General features: G+C 41.7%; 2 protein-coding genes across 9 annotated transcripts in view; one reads left to right on the top strand and one right to left on the bottom strand.

Moving 5' to 3' along the window:
• Window positions 1–15,205, top strand: part of LOC111875028 — a 50,022-nt gene extending 34,817 nt beyond the window's left edge. For 3 of the 8 annotated variants that reach the window (XM_023871045.2, XM_023871046.2, XM_023871047.2), the window contains exons 2-8: window positions 302–996; window positions 2,946–3,087; window positions 5,402–5,757; window positions 7,337–7,557; window positions 11,023–11,261; window positions 12,624–12,771; window positions 14,573–15,205. In XM_023871045.2, the coding sequence (XP_023726813.1) occupies window positions 448–996; window positions 2,946–3,087; window positions 5,402–5,757; window positions 7,337–7,557; window positions 11,023–11,261; window positions 12,624–12,771; window positions 14,573–14,882 (1,965 nt within the window). In that variant the 5' untranslated portion in view covers window positions 302–447 and the 3' untranslated portion in view covers window positions 14,883–15,205. Of the gene's footprint in view, window positions 1–234; window positions 997–2,945; window positions 3,088–5,401; window positions 5,758–7,336; window positions 7,558–11,022; window positions 11,262–12,623; window positions 12,772–14,572 lie in introns of all 8 variants that reach the window. The other 5 variants (XM_023871042.2, XM_023871044.2, XM_023871043.2 and 2 more) reach the window with 2 other exon arrangements.
• LOC111875026 (E3 ubiquitin-protein ligase Ubr3) overlaps window positions 1–20,331 on the bottom strand; it is a gene marked incomplete in the record, with an annotated part of 109,374 nt that overhangs the window by 72,752 nt on the left and 16,291 nt on the right. The window contains 1 exon segment of the mRNA XM_033755694.1: window positions 19,029–19,184. Coding sequence (XP_033611585.1) covers window positions 19,029–19,184 — 156 coding nt within the window.

Below are 20,331 nucleotides of genomic sequence, written 5' to 3'. Positions count from 1 at the left end.
CTCTGATCACTACACCACAGAGGTGGTCGCTGACATAGTGAGCTCCATGCAGGATTACCGAGTTTCTGGACTTCGTCCATGGTCTTGTATTCAGAACGCAGATGTTTCTGAAACAGGATATTTTCCTTCCTCAGGAAAAAGTTCTTATTTCTGAAACACCTGCTTTCTGATTATGAGACCATGGATGAAGATCCTGCATGGAGCTCATTATGTAGTTCTCTTACTCCCTCTTAGGTAGAAATATCCTTACACTCAACCCCCTGTTCTCAAAAGACTTACATAACAAATGGTAACTCAACAGGATTTCATTAGCCGATGAATGAAACTCCAAACACTTCTATGTGACTAATTAGCAAGTTAAATGGAAACAAGCTACAAGGTTGAGCGCAGTGTATGTGAGTGAAGTTTGTGTGCTGAACTCCGTGGATGTGAATGTGAAGGCGAGAAATGTTGGTGAAGGGACTAGTTCTGCTGTTTGTGGTCACTCACGTGGTTGACAACTGTGATGGCCGACACCGTGGGAAATCAGGACCCGGACTTTCGGTCGTGGATGAGCTGCGACTGGAATTACTAGACTTAGTTCATGACTTGTGGAATGACGTGAAAGACCCTCGATGGGTGGCTTTAGCAAATGACACTCTTGGAGGAGCAGATGTAGAGTTGCTTCGTGCCTTTCAAACGTTGGGAGATACTTTGGAAAGTAGGCAACCACCAGGTGTGGCTAAAGCAGGGTCAGAACTGGCTTCACTGTGGCAATGGGCAAGGGCAGAGGCAGAACTTAAGGGAATTGACGCCCTGCACACCTCGTTCAGGAGGTTCCAGCAGCAGCAGACTCGGGGAGATAAACTTCCCGCTCCCCAGAGGGCATGGACCGATCTCGCAGAGACTATACTCCAGGATCCAACTTCATCTGTACCTCAAGCTTTATCAAGACTGGATGAGATCATTGAGAACAAGAAGGGAGGTGAAGGAGATCTGTTCCAGCAGGCTTTGAAGGTAAGGTATAGAAATGCCAGGCTGGCATAAGTCGCTGGTAGGTGTGAGAGTATCTCATGAAACCTCACACAGATTTTCAGAGTAGTCAAATCGAGGGAGTCGGGGGGGCATGTGGCTTGGATAAGACGAGAAAGGTATTCAAATGTTTTGTATGGAAACTTGAGAACGAAGGGTGGGGATGAGCAAAATGTGAGGTCCTGACCTGGATTGGAGTGGTTTAGGACATGTCTAATGTTGAGCTTTAAAACGAGTTAAACCAGAGGAGAAACAAAACATCCATTTTCACAAGAGCAAAGCAAATATTCTGATAAATCTAAGAGTATCTGTTAAAATTTTAAGTATTATACCTCATAGGTTTGCTGACTTTAATGGTTGAAATACTGTGAACTTGGCCACTTAGAAGCGCTAATCTAAAACTGTATGGACGTGTAACTATTTCATGGCAACAAACAAGACCTGGTACAGCAAAACACTGGTAACTAGAAACCACGTGGAATCATCTTACCCAAAATCCAAAATCTGGTTAAATTTGTTATCAATCAACATAGCTTGAATGCAAACATGCTCATTCACTTGAAAAATAAAAAAGTGTGGGTATGAGATCGACTAAAACTAGCGATGTTGATTTGCTGTATCTCCTCCATACACAAACACACATAAATTGCTGACCAATATAGGGAGGTGGCCAGCTGTAAGCTTTTTCCGTCTCCACATTACCCCTTGAAGCCTGAAACTTCCAAAGTCAGTTCCAACCTCACATAAAACACAATGCAATTCTTAAAAGGCCAGTCCCTACATAAGAGGAAATACTGCTCCTCTAATTTAAAGAGTAAGTGATTAATGCTGCTTTTGTTAGAATCGTACAAGACAAATGAACACACACTGTGGGCAAAATGCACGCTTCCTCAATACTGAAGTGGGTGGTACATATAGTAACCATTATGCTTTCAAGGATTAAACTACAGCACCTAAAAATGTATTACATGACAGCAGATGGCAATCAGAAAATATCAGAAGAATTAGATGTAACAAATTTTTTGCCTAAGAGTGTGTACAAGAAAGTATGAAAAATTAAAAAGTTGAATCTCAGTATAGTGATACTGTTGAGATAAAAATATCTGGCTAATCATAATGTGCACTTTATTATTGCAAGTATCTGTAGGAAAAAGTGCCTTATATTTATATGACAGTGGTAACTATATATACCTCTGCTTTAACATTAAGCAAACTATATTTTACTCACAGAGTGTATTTACATGTTCTGTGATGCACAGAATAAAGAGCAGTGACTGTTCATTGCAACACACACAGTTTTGTTTCGTTGAGGTCAAAAAATGAATTTTTGAATATTATTTAAACACACTTCAGGATTCAAAGCATTAGTACATTACATTAACTCATGACCCATATCAAAGTTATGACATTTTAGGTTCTCAAAATGGTAAATATGAGGATTAAGAACTTCTGGGTTGTGACGTGTAGGTTAGTAGACGGGTACCAACATTTCAGAGGAACCCGCTGCCTCCCTTTTGTGGGCAACAGGAGGCTATACACTGTTGGGAACACTGGTACATATCTACACAAGTACATGGCATCACATTCCAGAAGACTATAATCTTCATATCCAAGTTCCAATATCCTGTGAGGTTTGAGGTTCAAGTATGTGGTGGCTATGAAGAGTCCCATCTTCTGATTTATTACGTTGTGTAGCCTGGCAGATGTTTACTGAAGTTTCAGAGGAATGTATTATTTCCATCATCAGGATCTATGATTTAGGCCAAGCAAGCAGCAATCCTGCTTGTTTGGGTTACTGTAGTCTCTGGCGATCAAGGCTCTACATCCCTCTCAAACATCAGTAACCGTTTACCAGACTATATGGCATGATGTTCCAGAAGATTGTACTATTATTATTGACACTTGTAAACAAAGGTATGGGATTACTATTGCAGGAATCGCGGTCAAACAGGTGCAACCTACAGCAGTCTCCTCAGCAACTACTGTACAATCTCTACAACTCCGTGGCCATCACAGAGCTGAAGGGATATGCCATGATGCAGTTCTCATGGATGTTATTGCGCCTATATAAGAAAGGTATGCAGTCTCTGTAGCTTGCTATATGGCATATTCCACAAGATAGAACTCTTCAAGTTCATTATGATGAATCAGCAAGAAGCTGATGTAACTATACCGTGGAAATGCACTATATTCATGTTGCTGAAAGTACAAGTGCCCATAAGATGTCAGACACAGAGAATGTTAAGTAACCAATCATTTAAAGGGTCAAAGGTGTTTGACTTGAAGTGGCATGCAGTTATATAGAAAGAACAACAAGTTATTTATAATGACTTGAAGCTTTCTTTAAGTTGATAAAATCTTCCTGGGGGGGGGGGGAAGCTGTGTCAGACTACGAGTAATGTCATATTATTCTGATGATGGAGGTTGAGATTGTATAAAATATGATGGACTTGTTTATGAACTGATATGGCTGGACATCCTAAGACATTTTAATACATTATTTAGAATCATGGTTTTTAAGCACAAGAAGACAGAATGTTAAAATTATCTTACAGATGTGATACAGTGTAGAATGTGGCTTGAATGCAGCACAGGACAGGAATCACTCCTGAATTGTCATATTAGATTTACAGATAATATGGATCTTCTCTGAGCATCGTTTCAGTTCTATATGGATTGACGAACGAAAAATCTCCAGTCTCTTCTTCCATCCCACAATTCTCTCTTTTCGTGATCCTGTCTTCTTGGTATCTTCCAGTACCTAGCTGCACCACCTTGTTCTGTCCGGTTTGCACGACCAAACCATTGTAATAATTTCTCTTCAAACTCCAGTAAGAACTACCGACTTTCAGCATCTTCCTGTCATTTTGAAAGCATTAGTGATGCCCAAGGAGCACACTAGCGTGGTTGGTTAAGGCACTATGCTACAAGCTGGAAGGTCACAGGTGTGATTCATGATGAGGTCGCTAAATTTTTCAATTGACCTAATCCTTGCAGCTGCACTATGGACCTGGGGTCAACTCAGCCTCTAACCAAAATCAGTACCAGGAATCTTCCTGGAGGTAAAGGGCAGCTGGAGTCTAAGGCGAACAACCTCACTGCCATGTGTGAGCCAATCGTCTAGAAAATGTGGGAGCCTTGACGTCTCACAGGGCCTCCATGGCCTGTTACAGGGATACCTGTACTTTTACATTTACCTTTATCTTACTGATGCCCAGTGTTGCCCTGTTGAGGCTGTCATGGCCTCATTAGAGTCCATTAGCCATCCTTTACAGGATTCCTGTTGTGCTTTCTCAGCTTATATAGCAGTACTGTGACTAATGCTGATTGATACTTAGGCTATTTAACAGTATCTCAAGTACAGAGGTGGTACTTGTATATTGCCAAACAGGATGGGTAGATGATCATATTGTGGCATGTAGACCTGATGCTAGCCAACGACCGCGAAACAAGCAGCTATACAACAGCCATTGCTAAGTAATGGCTCTGTAAACAATGACCATTGTTAGGTAATGGCTGCAACAATAGAAGAGCTGTTAGAAGTGGCAGTCTGTGAAGAGGCCATACATATAACGAGGTCCAGCTCCTATTAGATGAGGGTCTTAAGTTATTCAATTAGAAGAGTATAAGGTTGGTGTGAGATGGCCGCCAGCCTGGGAGTTAGTTGTGAGACGGTTGCTGGCCAATAAGGTAGTGAACATGGAAGCTGAGGGATTGGAAGCCATTACCAGGCAGCAACCAATGAAGATACAGCAGACTGAGAAGATTTTGTATGTGCTATAGTGAACTGCAGTGTGTGTAAATTAGCATTAGTGCTGTAGTAATTTGTACTCTTACTTACATTCTGTAAGTGCCCAATAAATCCAATTACCAATCCAAACCCAATCTACAGTCACTCAGTTACGTGGCAATATATAGTTATTAGGTTGAGGATTTGGTAGGATGTGGTTGACCTATTTCAAAGGTACTGTCCCTAGATTATTTAACGATGCTCTTTCAAATGCAAAGCTTATTCACCATCAAATGATAAGTAGGTAAGCAGGTAAGGAACTGGGAAGATGTAATTGTAGTTTACATCATAATATCCCATGTAGTAAGATGGAGAATGAGAAATGTCAGGATGGCTGGCTGCCTCACACTTAAATCTCTGATGGTACAGCGATATCTGAGGCCGTGGGTACAAGTTTATATAGTCTTCTGGGATGCGATGCTGTGTAGTATGGTATGTAAGTATGAATGTTTTAGAAGAACTTCCCTCCAGTCTTGTTACTGATACTGAGATATGAGCCCATAGCTACTTGTTATTGTATATGCATTAGATTAGGGATGACATCACATCAAGAAGACCACTTGCATGTTCTCAAGAGTTACATTAACATATTATTTACAGGCAACTTCACAGTTGAGGCCGAGCTGATGCAGGAACGCTACGAAGAGAGAACAGCACAGAAAGTTGCTGCCGTGAAGGACGCCATGAGCATTGCAGAACGAGACATGTGGAGATGCGACCCAAGAGAACACAGAGAGGGCGAAACATATGTGGAGCTGACACAGCTGCTGCAGGGCCAAGTTCAGAATGAGGTGGACATGAACAGTGAGTCCACCTGCAGGGAGAACTGTGCATACTACAGTTATGCCAAGAGCCATGGCTGCTACAACAGCAATGTCTGTGCCAAACAGCCGCGTTGCAATGGCAAGTTGATTGACTGCAGGTACATCGACTCCGATATGTGGGTGTGCCAAGCGGTGAGTTACTTGTGTACATTGCTATCCATTCCAATGAGTGCTTTGTAGCATACAGTAAGCCTGAAGTCATTAAGCATATCTGTAAGCGTGTCTCTCGGGCTTACTCAACTTTCCATCCAATTGGTACATGCTCCCGGGGGCTCATACCATGGGTGTAAAGTTGCTGAAGCACAAAGTTAACCACCCTTGCCATCTATAATGAGGCCAAGGAAATATGTCCCACANTAAGTCATTAAGCATATCTGTAAGCGTGTCTCTCGGGCTTACTCAACTTTCCATCCAATTGGTACATGCTCCCGGGGGCTCATACCATGGGTGTAAAGTTGCTGAAGCACAAAGTTAACCACCCTTGCCATCTATAATGAGGCCAAGGAAATATGTCCCACATATTTCCTTTTAGCTGTTACATATCCCACTCTAGTACACACTCCAGATTCGTCTCCGGCTGTCTTACCACTCTATTAATCAGAATGTTGCTAGTGACAAGAACTTTGTGCTGGTTGACAGAGAGCAGGAGGAACTGCAGCAGAATACAGTGGCAGACAGAAAGGCGCAAGCATCGAGCACCATCACTCCCATCATCCATGTGACTTCTTTCCGTGGCCTCATTAAAGTGATCAGACATATACAGATCAAAACTAAGTAGATATCAATGGACCCTTCTGTGGCCTACTTTATGATGCATTCAGCATCTAGGCTACATAGCACTGAATGGTATGATAACTGGTTTTTGCATGACAGAGGCACCATCTCGGGCTTTGCCTGCAGGGACTAACCCCCCCCCCCCANAAAAAAAAAAAACTTGCAGTCAGACTGCCAGTCTTATGACCAAGACAGAGATGGAGTGCCTTGCAAATCGTTTTCTGAAGAGTGAGAAGAGTCTTTTTCCATCATTCCCTTCTCTTTCCTCTCCTGCTATGTCTCCACTTTCTCCTTTCATTTCCTTTATTACTCAACTCTTCTCCATCCTTCCTCTTAAGTTTATATTTTTCTTCTCTACCTTCAAGGACCGGGATAGCGTAGTTGATAGAGCGACTGGCTATGGGCTGGATGACCAAGTCCCAGTAGGGTCAAGAATTTTCTCTTCTCCACATCATCCACACGGGCTCTGGGGTCTGCCCAACCTCCTATCCAGTGGGTATCGGGGGTTGTTTCCCCAGGGGTAAAGCGGCCGAAGCGTGAAGCTGACCACTTACCTCAAGTTAGTGTTGAGGTCAAGAATATGTGGATCTAGTATATACATCCACTCACCCATACACCTTCATGGCACAGTTATTAATTAATTAAGCAAAGGGACGACTTTGACCCTTTACCTTTACGTTCTCCTCTTTCCTCATATCCTTCACCTGCTGCCTTTCTTGCACCTTCTTCAGTCCCTATTTTTATTCTCCTTTTCTTTCCCTTCTATATCTTCATCTTATACATCTCCTACCTCTTTTTTAGACATTCTGGTCAACACAGTTGTAGGTTCAGGATCTGAGAGGGATTATGATGTGTGAAGAATGCTTCTGCCTCACAGCGTGGCCCTGTGACACAGGTTCAGCATTACTATCACATGACACTCCCATTCTGTATACAGGACAGCAAAAGCGACCGTCGCTACACCTATATCGAATATGAGAACGGACGTATCCTTGGGAAGAGAGGTTCATGTGAGCGAGGACTAACGAAGGTGGACAGCTGGTGGCGCTGGCTGTTCTGGCATTGTTCATATTGCTTCTGTCTATGTGATGAACAGGGGCCCAAGTCTGATCGGTACTTCAATCTCCGAGAGGTCAAGGCAGATGTTGCCAATAACAAGTAAGCAGTTTCTCATTTGCTTGTTGCAAACAATCAGTTTCTAAGCTATAATGTCTATTCCTTTTTTCATGATATTCCAGAGAACATTCATCAACAATATGGTAGTGACACCACCCTCTCATTCCATGCCACATATATTTTACTTAGCGTTTATTTGACAACACTGTCTCTAACTGGAAAGGATGATCTGTTTCGGTCCTTGTCGTGATGGCTACAGCAGCCATCACGACAAGGACTGTAACAGATCCAGCAACATCAGAGGACACAGAAGAACAGTGAGACCTCCAAAAAGTGACAAGTGCAATCAATATAATAAAATTGAACTTTAATTCATGAACTTTTAACCAATAATATAATTAAACTAGTTAAAGTGAACTTGATGCAGTTATGAGCGTAAGTAGGAAGTGACTGAATAACAAGTGAAAGTGACAGCATAACTAGTGATCTGAATCAAAATTCGATTCACAAATTTTAAATTTTAACTTTTGACATTTAGAATAATATTTTAACTTGTGTTTTGTGAGAGGAGCTTGATATATTATTGAGCGTGGGCCTGAATAAGATACAGGATCGAATAAGTGAGAAGACGAATGTGATTGCGTGTAATTATACAGCTGTGTTCGTACACCTGAGGATGACCTCTTGAGGTCGAAACATGTAGTGTAATAATAATAAAAATATGTTGTGTGGTCAGTAAAATTGACTTTAATAGTGACACTCTGTAGTGTTCATGTCAGTGCATTAGTGATTGTATTGTGTGAGAGTCTGCATGAAAGAATCGGAAAATGTGAGACTTGGCTTATTTTAAAAGGACAGATTGTTGTTGTGCATTTAGCTGGAGCAACTCTGACAAATTATGAGATGTATTGAGGGCGTAGGTTTTAAGAATATGTCATCATACACGAATCATGGGAAAACAACATCAGCAAAGAGGAACAGTGGGAAAAAATCAACACTGGCAGAAAGAGATAGTCATACATTGAGAAGGGCTGTTTCAGCAATAGTGTAGAAGCTATATATAACCCTCATCATTTGGTCTGTGACAGAAAACAGAAGAGAATCATAATGGCAATCAGTGTGCTGGTATAAATAACTTCATGAAGCTGAGCCCTTCTTGAGAAGCCGCCAATTGTGCAAACTTCCCAGCACAAGAGACCTCCACTGGTCACTATCCTGATTCAGATCAAGCCATCCTACCTCTCTAAGATCCATTTTAATATTATCCACCCACCAGCGTGTTGGTATACCTAGTGTTCTCTTTCCTTCTGGCTTTGCCACCAATAGCATATATGCATTTGCCTTCTCCCGCATTCGTGCTGCATACCCTGCCAAACTCATCCTCCTTAACTTGCTCATTCTAATTATACTTGGCAAAAAGTAAAAGTTATGAAGATCCTCATTATGCAGTTTTATTTTGCTAGTATAATATCATAAAAGAATCAACAAACAAACTCCTTGGTTTTAGTCTGCAAGCGAACTATAAGAATACCAAATATAAATCTGTCTTGCCATGGCAACATGTTATGCGGTTCTTCAAACATACATACTGTGGCAGGTAGACCCATCGCTAGGCAACTACACAACAGCCGCTCCTCAGTAAGAGCCCATAAACAGCAACAGAGGATCGGTGTTTTCTGCGTGGTCTATTCCAATGGCTGTGCATGCAACAGTGGAATGATGTTTTCTACGTGGTCCATGCTGACATGTTATAAGTAGGCCGTTAGTGAGGAGTTGGTCGGTCGGTGAGTTAGATAACCAGTTGCGTTCAGTCATTGTGAGTTGTTGCTCTTAGAAGCTGGCAGCCAAGGCCAGGGACAGTTCAGGAACCCACAGAAAGGGGAATGTCTGCCATTGGAAGCCATTAGCAGATGAGTGGTGAAGACAGAGCAGGCTGAGAAGACTTAAGTATGTGCTCTAGTGAAGTGTAAAGTGTGTGAATTAGTGAAACGGTTATAATTACTTGTAGTCGTGGATCTGCAAAAGTTCAGTAAATCCAATTACCAATTCAAACCCCATCTACAGTCATTAAAAACGTGACAATACTATCTTCTGGGATGCGATTCAATTAAAATTCATAATTGCTTTCTGATTTCACCTGAGAAAACTAAGCCACGATGTTATATATTGCGCAGGACAGAAACAAACTGTAATTAGGTCGAGATTCAGTACGTGTGATATACATGGTCGGCCAACAGCAGTATGATGATGGACAGTTGGTACTTCACTGCTATTAAGTGGAAAATGATCTTCAATTTCCTCGTTAGACATCAAGTACTCACTGTTATTACTGCATCTGCATTGTACAAAGGAAGTGTGTGACGCGGTACATTTAAACGCTACTGCCAGTACGTTACACACTCAATTTCCTGTTCAGCAACCATTTTAGAAACCCTACAGTGTAATGAAATGCCAAACCAACTGATTGAATTTATTACAACATACCACAGCAACATTCTGCTGTTTCAAAGACTGTACATACACTCTCACGCAAACAACATACAGCATAAGGTGGAGTCCAGCTGGGTCCACTCAGCACAGCAGCCACTGATTGGCCTACTGTACCTGCCCCGGGTGATTATAATGGAGAATTTGGTGGAATGAAGATTGGCAGGGGAAACCGAAGTACTCGGAGAAAACCCACCCCAGCGCCACTTTGTCCACCACAAATCCCACTTGACCAGACCCGGGATCGAACCCAGACCGCCACAGTGGGAAGCCAGCAACTAACTGCTTGAGGTATGGTGTGGCCAACTACAGCATAAGGTAATCAAGGGGACTGTGATTTACATAAAACAATCTTAATGGTTTTATTCCTCTACAGTTTCAGTAAGGTAGTTTAACTATTATTAGTTGTGTGTTGCATTGCTTTTCTTAAATACCAATAAGGAAAATGGCCACTTTGAGCATCTAGGCGTAGAGAGGAGGATAATATTAAAATGGATCTTGGAAAAAACGGGATCAGACTCAGCAAGCTGACTCAAGTGATAACATACCTCCATGCCCCCACCACTGCCACCACATTTGAGAAAGTAGCTGAACTTCTTACCAGGTAGAACAGAAACTATTCAAAGGGGTCTCGAGGTACAGCTACTCACAAAGTAAAAGCCTGTTGTGTTTGAAGGTCTATGATGATGTTTCATTAAACCAGTACATATATAACTGGACACTGTCCACAATCATGTTTTTTGCTAAAGAAATCTGATGTTCCAAAGACTGGTTCTGCTACTGTAATCTGATCAAAATATGAAATGTGTGTCCATTAGCTTCATACTTCACCTGTTGTCTGGATATGGAGATTAACTGCCTCTACACAGAAGGGAGCACCTAATGGTTGGGTATCACCATGCATGTGCCCATTAACCTACACTCCTGATCGAGTCATCGATCATGCCAACCAATTACCAGTTCATTTTGCTCCTCTGGTGCAGTTACATGGATTCTCACCATTTTTATATTTCAACACAGGGTAGTGACAGGACTGCGGTTTGTGAAGGAGAATCGAGTGATCCACCTGCAAATTCAAGAAGCAGGACTTCTGCCTCGGGGAGAGATAAACATGACATCAGTGCAGTGGCGACCCGTTGACAACTACAGAATATCAGATTCTGATGTGTATAATGGGAAAGACTACCACACTCTGAGCTGGGAACAAAGAGCAATCGACCTCGATGATCTTGTGGCTCCTAGTGGGTCTGTTCTGACAGGTAACGTTCAGATTGTTAGCAACTACAAACAGGAACTTACTGAAGAAGATGATCTTCTAACTCTGTAAGGTCTTTGTATTAACATGGTACAGATGTAGCCTCACTGGCTGTTACAAACGTGGGTTGGCCAGCCAGCCAAGGTACGTGATGGGAGGGGAAGGCTGCAAAGTGAGACAGCAGATATGGAGAGAACCCAATCCCTTCTTGTACCCCCCCCTTATCCTGTCCTGTCTACTCTTCCCCACCTTGTGTAACATAGCTCAGGCTGGGATGTATTTTGTATCAAGTGCAAAGTACAGTTACAATGGTGGCAAGTGACAGCGGCCATCTCAGCACTGAAAACTACCTGACCATTTGCAAATTATGTGGCAGAACCAGGAATGAAGATTAGTTCACTCGGTTCCCTTCTAGTCTCTGCAAGATGTGAGATCTGAGATTATAAAAATAATCAGTCCTCAATAATTATCAGTATATTTGACAATTCCATGACCTACACTTCTGCTGTACAGAGATGAAACATTCCCAGTATGTTAGACATGGAACAAAGATGACTCAGCTGCTCACGACCTGGCCAATATTCACTGTAAAATACAAATACCCGTTCACTAATATTTAGGGTCTGAACTTCTCAGGGCAGTGAATTTGAAAATTATCGTGTTCTGGAATGTGACACTACATAGTTTTATAGAAAGGTACCAACATTTCGGAGCACCACACCAGTTCTGGAGGCAGGCAGTTTCCCCATATCGGTCTACTGTCAGATGACTTCTACCAACAATTTTACAAATTTACTGCCATGCTGTGATCACAAGCTGAATGTTATATCTTTACTCTTCGCATTCCTTAACATCTTTTCGAGCAACTCACATATGGAACAACAGAATTTCCCACACCAGAGCAGCTTCTATTTCTATAAACTATTGCACAAATTAATTTTCAGTTGGTAGGAATGGAAATGGAAGCCAAAAGAATGGAAAACGGTTAACCGTGGCTGGGGGCATTAATTTCAATATTCAGGCTGGACAGCCAAGGAACTGGTTCGATTCCTGGCAGGGCTTTTCTTTTGTCCATAGCATCCAGACTGGCTCTGGAGCCCATCCTGCCTCCTCTCCAAGGGGCACTGGAGACTCGTTCCCCAAGAGAGAGCAGCAGGGCCATGAAGCTCACCACTCACCTTCATCCAGTGCTTAGGTTAAGAATATGCAGTACATGACATGGTGCTGAATTAATTAAGCATGGGGACAGCTTTACTTTGTACTATACTAAGCACCCAAAACAATGAGAACATACATTAATAAACCTACATATGTTTGCAACAAATACTTTAATTTCCCTTGGTAACATACTTACACCTGCTTTCAGGAGTTCGTTTTCGGCGAGTGGGAACTCATCTGAACTTGGAAATCATGGTGACCCCACTTAATTTTACAGCAGGTACACTGGATAACCCCCACCAGAAGAGCATTTGGCATGGGAATGACAACACAGATGCCTCCCTTGAAGCACCCAGGTAAATGTTTCCTCTTACAGTGAAAACTGTTCTCAACTTGACCATAAATTGTATACACCCGTCCATGGGTATTTTTATTCCTAGCACCATCCCTAACACAGCAAGACTGGAGAATGTGTATTGCATTGTGCAGAATGCAAAATTAGCTGTGATGTTCTCACAAGTACATTAAGCTTTTCAAAAAAATGCAAGTAATGTAATGCAAATTAGTGTTAGTCTGACAGATAAAAGTTCAGCAAAATCTGTGGAAGGACTCATGGAACACATAGAAAAGTCCATTTATGGTCTTATTTGAACTAGACTTTATTATGAATCAATACAGCTGAAAATCAGAATCTTACAACTTATGGTGAAAGTCACCCACATCAGATCTCAGCCATATCTGTGCAGTGGTTTATGGGGCACATGGAAAGTCCATTTATAGCCTGCATAAACGTAGCACTGATCAGTATGATTGAAAATAAAAACTTCCAAATTTTTTTATGAAAGTCTCCCATATTGAATATTAAAATGATCTGTACAATGGCTTAGCCATTGATTTCACGTCACAGATAGGCAAGACCTTCATAGAAGGCTTTTCATTTCTACTTTGAAGCAACACCTACAACTTATCTGTTCGCCCTTTATTACAGAAGTTTTACAAAGCCCTATTCAAATAAATGGCAGGACACCCTAAACAAAAGATCTGCAACCAACTGCATGCAGCAGAATCTTTCCCGACAAGCCATAGTCAACACTGAACTAATGTTTCATCTTCTCGTATGCCCTTTTTCATGTCTGTGCCTCTACACACAACTGCTGTAAGCTGCTTCTAAGCTCACAATCAGACTCAACTTGGCCACTGCTCAAATACCGCCTCTTGATAACTCCACGATACTTTTATGCAGGCAAAGTCATTCTGAAAACCTGCCATGTTCCCAGCCATCCCTTGCCATCAGCATAGTCTGTTCGGTTCCAAAAACTCTAAACCTGTCAGGGTGTGGTCAAGTCATCAAGTATCAAAAAAAGAGAGCCACACACACATATGCTCCCTCCCAAAGCCTGATTCAGCAACATTACTCGTATTTCTTTATCAACGTCTAGGCCTACTGGGTACCGTCTTCTTTTTGGACTGACATTCTGTACGCAGTTACCTTCTTTCCCATGCATGCTACATGCCTTGCTTATGTCATCTTCATAGGTTTGACAATTCTCATAATACAAGTATTTGGTTAAGAAATTGCTCATCATGCAGCTGTCTCCAAGCCAACACAGATATCCTGTTCGGAACTGATGCAGGTTGTGACAATCTTTAACTACATTAACGGAGCTTGGAGAACTACTTAAATCACATCACTTCTTCTGTAACTTTTTCCCACTCATAATTTTTCCATTTCTCTTAGATCCAATCATTTCCAACTTCATCATATTTTTACTATTAAAACTGTGTGATACACACACAGTGATGAGACAATTAACATGCTGTGAATTAAAGTGTTTGCTGAAACTGTAGAAGTGCCGAGGCCAAGAAAATGTGAATCTATACATCCACTCCCCCATACACTTTCATGGCATGGTGCTTAATTAGTAAAGTAGTGGGAGAACTTTACCTTTACTGAAACTGTAAAGATGTGAACTGAAAGCTCACTCAAAACATCTAGCAAATGAAAAGAAATGTTACAAATCAAATGGTCAATAACAGCCACATACCATTTTTAAAAATATCTGCTTTCGAAGCTGAAGATTGATATCTACATCATCACAAGTGAATGTACGGCCATATTACTACAAACAGGAATTTATATGTATCCGTCTTTTACAGGAAGAGACTGTATATCTCCAATCCTGATGTGCCGACATCTACAAATGATGGGTCTATTGTTGACTCACGATCAGACCAATTCCTGCTGTTTACACACTCTGATATAGATACAGATGCCGCACAGACTACAGTACCATTCCTGGATGCTCAGCCTGTGGCACCTGATCCACCTACTCTACTTGCTGGAGCTGGAATTTACCACAAGGGACGGTCAGGCTACGGAGGTTTTATAGGACCGAAAGTTGTGACATACGATTTTAATTCCCATATACAAGCTATATTTCCAATCACTAAAGATGAAGTGAACTGATTCAGATATTGGAAGCTTTTCCACTCAACCAGTAGGGCTGCGCTGTTTGTCCGTTTCAGTATTTGTATCCTTTGCAAGCAAAAATACTAATGTTGAACAAATACTTCTTCAGTACTATAGCTACAAATTCAAACAGTGTATATGGCTCTTTAAAATAAAGTTCAAACATAAATGCAGATTAACAACTTATTAAACAGGGGACTTCATTACTAGGAAAATGCTTGATAAATGAAATTGTGGTATTAGTAATAAAACTGTGATTAGATAATTGGTACTCCTGTTCTCTTATATCTTTGTATCATCAATAAAGATTTAAATGACTATACACTTTACTTCAAAACCAAGGACAGAAAACTTCTGATGCACACAGAAAGAAGTCGTGAAACTTCGTTATGAACCTTCTAACAGCGCTGGTGTATCTAGATACCTGCTTCATTAAGAGTGATTCTTGTTTCCCAGTATCATGGGACTTGTGACCATAATTTACTGTCTGATGGTTCTGGAAGCCTTCAGAACTCTTGACTGACTGGGCATCTGCTACATATAGACGTGGCATGGACTGAACAGAAAACACTGCTGCATATTTATTCATTGTCACTAAAATGTCTTTACTGCATCGCTGCCTAGCAACGGCCACCTCTTCTTGTTCAACTATTCTGACTTTCAGCCATCACGTCACATTGTTCCCTCCTTAAGGATAGTTGTCCTGAGTAGCCTACAGGATCACCATTCCTTCTCTGACGGGTATGCCTGTGACATCTGTGATCATCCTCAAGAACGGCATCTCAACGTTGTGCTGGCCTGGACACTTCTGTTTCCAATCTTGATGGCATGCAGACCTGATTCCTCATGGGGGGAGGGGGGGGTCTTGTGCTACTGTTCCCCAATTGCTCCTTTCTTAGGGCTGCACATGTCATGGTTCCCTGGTAAGGTGCCAGCCACTCCTGGTGTTACTACAATCATTTTTGTTCTGTGGTGTCCCATGCGGGCTGAAGAATGGGTGATGTTCCTCCAGTGCAGGTTGGACAATACAGCCACACTTGATTGGCCTCTTGGTAACCCAGAGAGTTGGCAAGACAGTTGTAGCACATTTTCATTCTGTCACTGGCCAGGTTTAGATGTTGGCTGGTGTAGGTATGGATGTAACTTAGCCAAAACACAAGGTCCACTGCATGGTTGATGGTGGGTGGAAGGACTGAACATCAGTCCATACAGATGTAGTTTTCCTAAAATTCGCAAACCTGACATTCCCAAGACTTATACAGTGAGTTCCATTGCTTCCCCTTCCTATACCCTGGCTGGTTTTCTTCATAAGATGTTAAGTCCTCTTGCTGGAAAATTTTAATCCTTCATAAAGAATTCAGGCCTCTTCATACAGTTGCTGAAATCTGTAAACCTTTAATCTATAGATACTCTCATTAGCTTGGATGTTGGTACTCTACCAGTGGACAAAGTCCTACAAGTCATCAGAAATAAGCTCCCTAACGATGACACATTGGCAGAACAGTCTTGCAGGTCGAAGCCATGATGGAATTGCTGGAAGTTTGCTGAGAACCACATATTTTCAGGTAGATGGTAAGTTTTTCCAACAGAAAGATGATACGGCTATCGGAAGTTCTCTAACAACCACTGTTAGCAACATCCTCATGGAACATTTTGAGAAACTGGGTTTTGACTTGGTGCAATACAAACGATCACTGTGGCTTTGGTATGCTGATGACATATTTGTTGTCTGGCCTCATGGCCCAGAGCGGTTACAGAATTTCCTCAACCACTTCATTAGTCTAAAGTCATCCATTCAGTTTACTATGGAAACAGAGTCAGACAGTGTGATTTCTTATCTGGATGTCCATCATAGAAAACCCACACACACTCGGGCCCATAGCTCAATTTCAAATCCGAACATCCCCCACATGTTAGAAGATGATTGATACAGTGTCTTTACAATATAGCTTCCACCATATGCCAAGAACGACAAGATCTGTCTAATGAAATCAGCAACCTAAAGCAGGGTTTTCAGCTCAACAGTTATCAGATCTAAAAGTTATCCCCAAGGTTTCACTGACTTGGTTATTAATTCCAAGGATAGCAGTCATCCGAATAACGAGGAAAAGCTTCTGAAATGTGTGTATATCCCATATGTGAAGGGCATTTCAGAAAAGTTCAAATGCACAGTGAATTGTTATAACATTACAACCATCTTCAAAACTAAACACTACATGGGTTCACTCATGACAACCGGGCCGGAAAGAGATCCAAAACACACAGCATTCCCTATGAATGTGGCAAAAACTGCACTGGCAAAACAGGCAGACCTCTAACTGTGGGGCTCCGCAAACACAGGCGCAATCTCAAAGAATGTCTTTTAGAAAAAGTAGAATTAGCCCAACATGCCTATGAAAAGGGTCATAGGCTGGGATAAAGCTAGGATTTTGGAAATTAAAAGTAGTAGCAGGCATAGGAAATACAAGGAATCGGCCCATATGGTATGCTTAACTAATGAACTCAGCCAATCCAGTCTGGACGTTTCTCCTGTTTGGATCCCTCTTATCAGCAATGGGGTTAGCAACTTGTACGGAAGTTTTCACAGGTACAATTTTAGTCCCAGGGTTCAGGTTATATTCCACAGATGGCACTAACAGTAGGCAAAAAATAGTTTCAAACCATGAAATTCTCCAATTAATTGTGTGCAATGGTTTTCATGGACTTGGCTTGTTGGCTAGGTTTGCTGCATAATATTCCCTCCTCCTTTCCTATCTTGTTTCAGGTCTGTGCATGCATTATCAGTTATTGTTGTACATTTTCCTCTTTTCTTCCACTGAAAAAGTCTGATCTCAGGTATTTATATAGCTGTAGTTATGACATAGGCTGTCCTGTGATTGAGGTTAACTCCTAACAAACCCAACAGAATAGGTGTTTCTCACCCATCACCTGAGGGCAGAAAAGACCCAGTTTCTGAAACACTGTGTTCTTTTGTGTTTTTACAATACCAGACTGTAGGCAAGGTCCAAATACCTGGTAATCCTGAGTAGGATTACACAGTTCTGCCTGTTGTCTTGTGTGGGTACAAAATTTTCTCTCACATTAAGGAAAGAACAGGGTCTAAGGATGTCAGAGAAGAGGGTCCTGTTGTCTTGTGTGGGTACAAAATTTTCTCTCTCACATTAAGGAAAGAACAGGGTCTAAGGATGTCAGAGAAGAGGGTGCTGTGGAAAATACTGGGACCCAAAATGAAGTAACAGTAGGCTGCAGAAATTTGCATAATGAGGAGCTCCATAATTTATAATCATCGCCGAACAGTAGAAGGGTTATTCAAAAGAAACCGGTTTGGGAAATGTTGTGGGCGAATCAACAGAGGCTGTGAAAACAGTGCCCATGGGTGCTGAGTCTGGCATCCCCTCTATAAATAACTCCCTGGTCTGCTGCTGGCACCACTGTACGATCATGACCTCAACACCCTGGCTCATCCCAACTCTAGAGCCTTCTGGCACTTTCTTGAGGAGTCACATGTGACCAGGTTTCATTTGAATAACCTTCATACTGCAATCATCAAATTAAGGAAAGTGGCATGGGTTGGGTATGTAGGAAGCATGGGAGAAAGAAAAAGAGATACATACACAATTTTGGTGGGAAAACATGAAGGTAAGAAACGAGTCAGAAGATGATGGGAGAATACTGAAATGGCTCTTAAAGAAATATGTTGGGAGGGTGTGGGCTGGGTTCTGCAGTAGAATAGGGACCACTGGCAGGATCTTGTGAAACAATAATGAAACTTCAGATTGCATATGATAATAGGAATTTCCTGGTTGGCTGGGCAGCTATTAACTTCTCAAGGACTCCAATCTATCGAGTTAGTTTAGAAATACATGTACTTCATACAAGTAATGAGGCATGTGAAAACTGTTTTCATACTTGCATGCTCCCTCACACAGATGCCTGATACTTCCAACTTCATCAGCAGTGATCCCATAGGCATGCATTCCAGACACTGCCACCAGGGTTCCAGAAATGCAATTCAGATTTACCAGCCACTATAGAAAATATAAGGAGTATACTTCATACACGTTTCTGTTATGCTGCCTATGGTAAGGAGGTAACAATATTTCTGGAACCCTGGTGGCATACATAGGATGTTGTTGGTCCTACCTGGACGCGAAGTGGATGCATCATGATGAGCTTCAAAACATCCATTGGTGGCAGCACATCCTTGAGAGAGAGTCCCTGATGTTTGATGGCCTGGCACATGAACACTGCCAAATAGCGATGTAACGGCAGATGGAAAGACACTTGGAGGTTATCATCCTGTGAAAAAAAAAAAAAAAAAATAATAATCTAACAAACATGAAAGTCAATGGAAGAAATTCACTGGTTGAGTGTTCAAATCCAGTGCCCCCTTCTCCCAAAGAGAATTATCATGTGAGAATTTTAAGTGTGTTGGTATCAGTTTTATGACCGCCTCTGTGGTCTAGTGGTCAAAGTTCCTGGCTACAGATCCAGAGGCCTGGGTTCGATTCCTGGTGCTACTATATTTTCTAAGTAGTGGGTCTGGAACGGGGTCCACTCAGCCTCATGAGGACAAATGAGGAGCTATTTCATGGAAATAGCGGCTTTGGTATAGAAAACCGAAAATAACAGCCATGGGGATTTGTTGCGCTGACCACGCAACACCCTCTATCCACTAAGTTGGCACTTACTTCGCTGACGAGCGGTGGTAGCTTGGTCGGTATAGTTCACTTGAGGACTAAAACCACTGAGTTTCTTTTGTTTTGATATTAGTTTTGTCATATTGTTAACAGCCACATGGGGGGGGGGGTGTTTCACCATGTGGTTTATTTTATAAATTCCACATACTATTACATGTCTAACAACTCTGGGAGTGTGTCAGCTCAGACAGTGACACTGTCATAAGAAAGTTACTAAAGTCTATTTTCAACATACTACGGGAACCAGTGTACATATGTATTATTGAAATCTGTTCCACTGTGAAAGTTCAGAAAATGGGACTGTTGGTACATTCGTACCTTAAATATTTGGGCACCTCAAGATGACTCCGCACTGTTGAAACATGTCACCCATTTTGTATAATATGTATTATATGGCTGTACATGTTTTACGGGTTGTGTTACACAACACAATGCATCACTATACAGTCAACTCTCGATTATCCGGGGGCGGATTAACCGGTTTGCGGCTTAACCGGGGCTTTTTTTTTTAAGTTTATATGTTGTTTAATATTCATTCACTTTTGTTTCACATGGTGAGTTTAACACTATTTTCGCACTAGTGTGAACCGAGCTCTGCATTATTTCGTCCCGTTATGCGAACACAATGTTCTAGGGTGGGGGTGAAAGAATGCAAGAATTTTTGGAAAGTTTCAAGGACAAATACACCGCCCCAGGTTATTTAACGGTACCATCTCAGTGTGAGAGTGCATTGTGAAAGTAAGTAT

This window comes from Cryptotermes secundus, unplaced genomic scaffold, assembly GCF_002891405.2.
Source record: "Cryptotermes secundus unplaced genomic scaffold, Csec_1.0 scaffold1228, whole genome shotgun sequence".
NCBI lineage: Eukaryota > Metazoa > Arthropoda > Insecta > Blattodea > Kalotermitidae > Cryptotermes > Cryptotermes secundus.
Note: the sequence above shows the minus strand (reverse complement) of the source record. Positions and strands in the feature narration are given on the sequence as shown.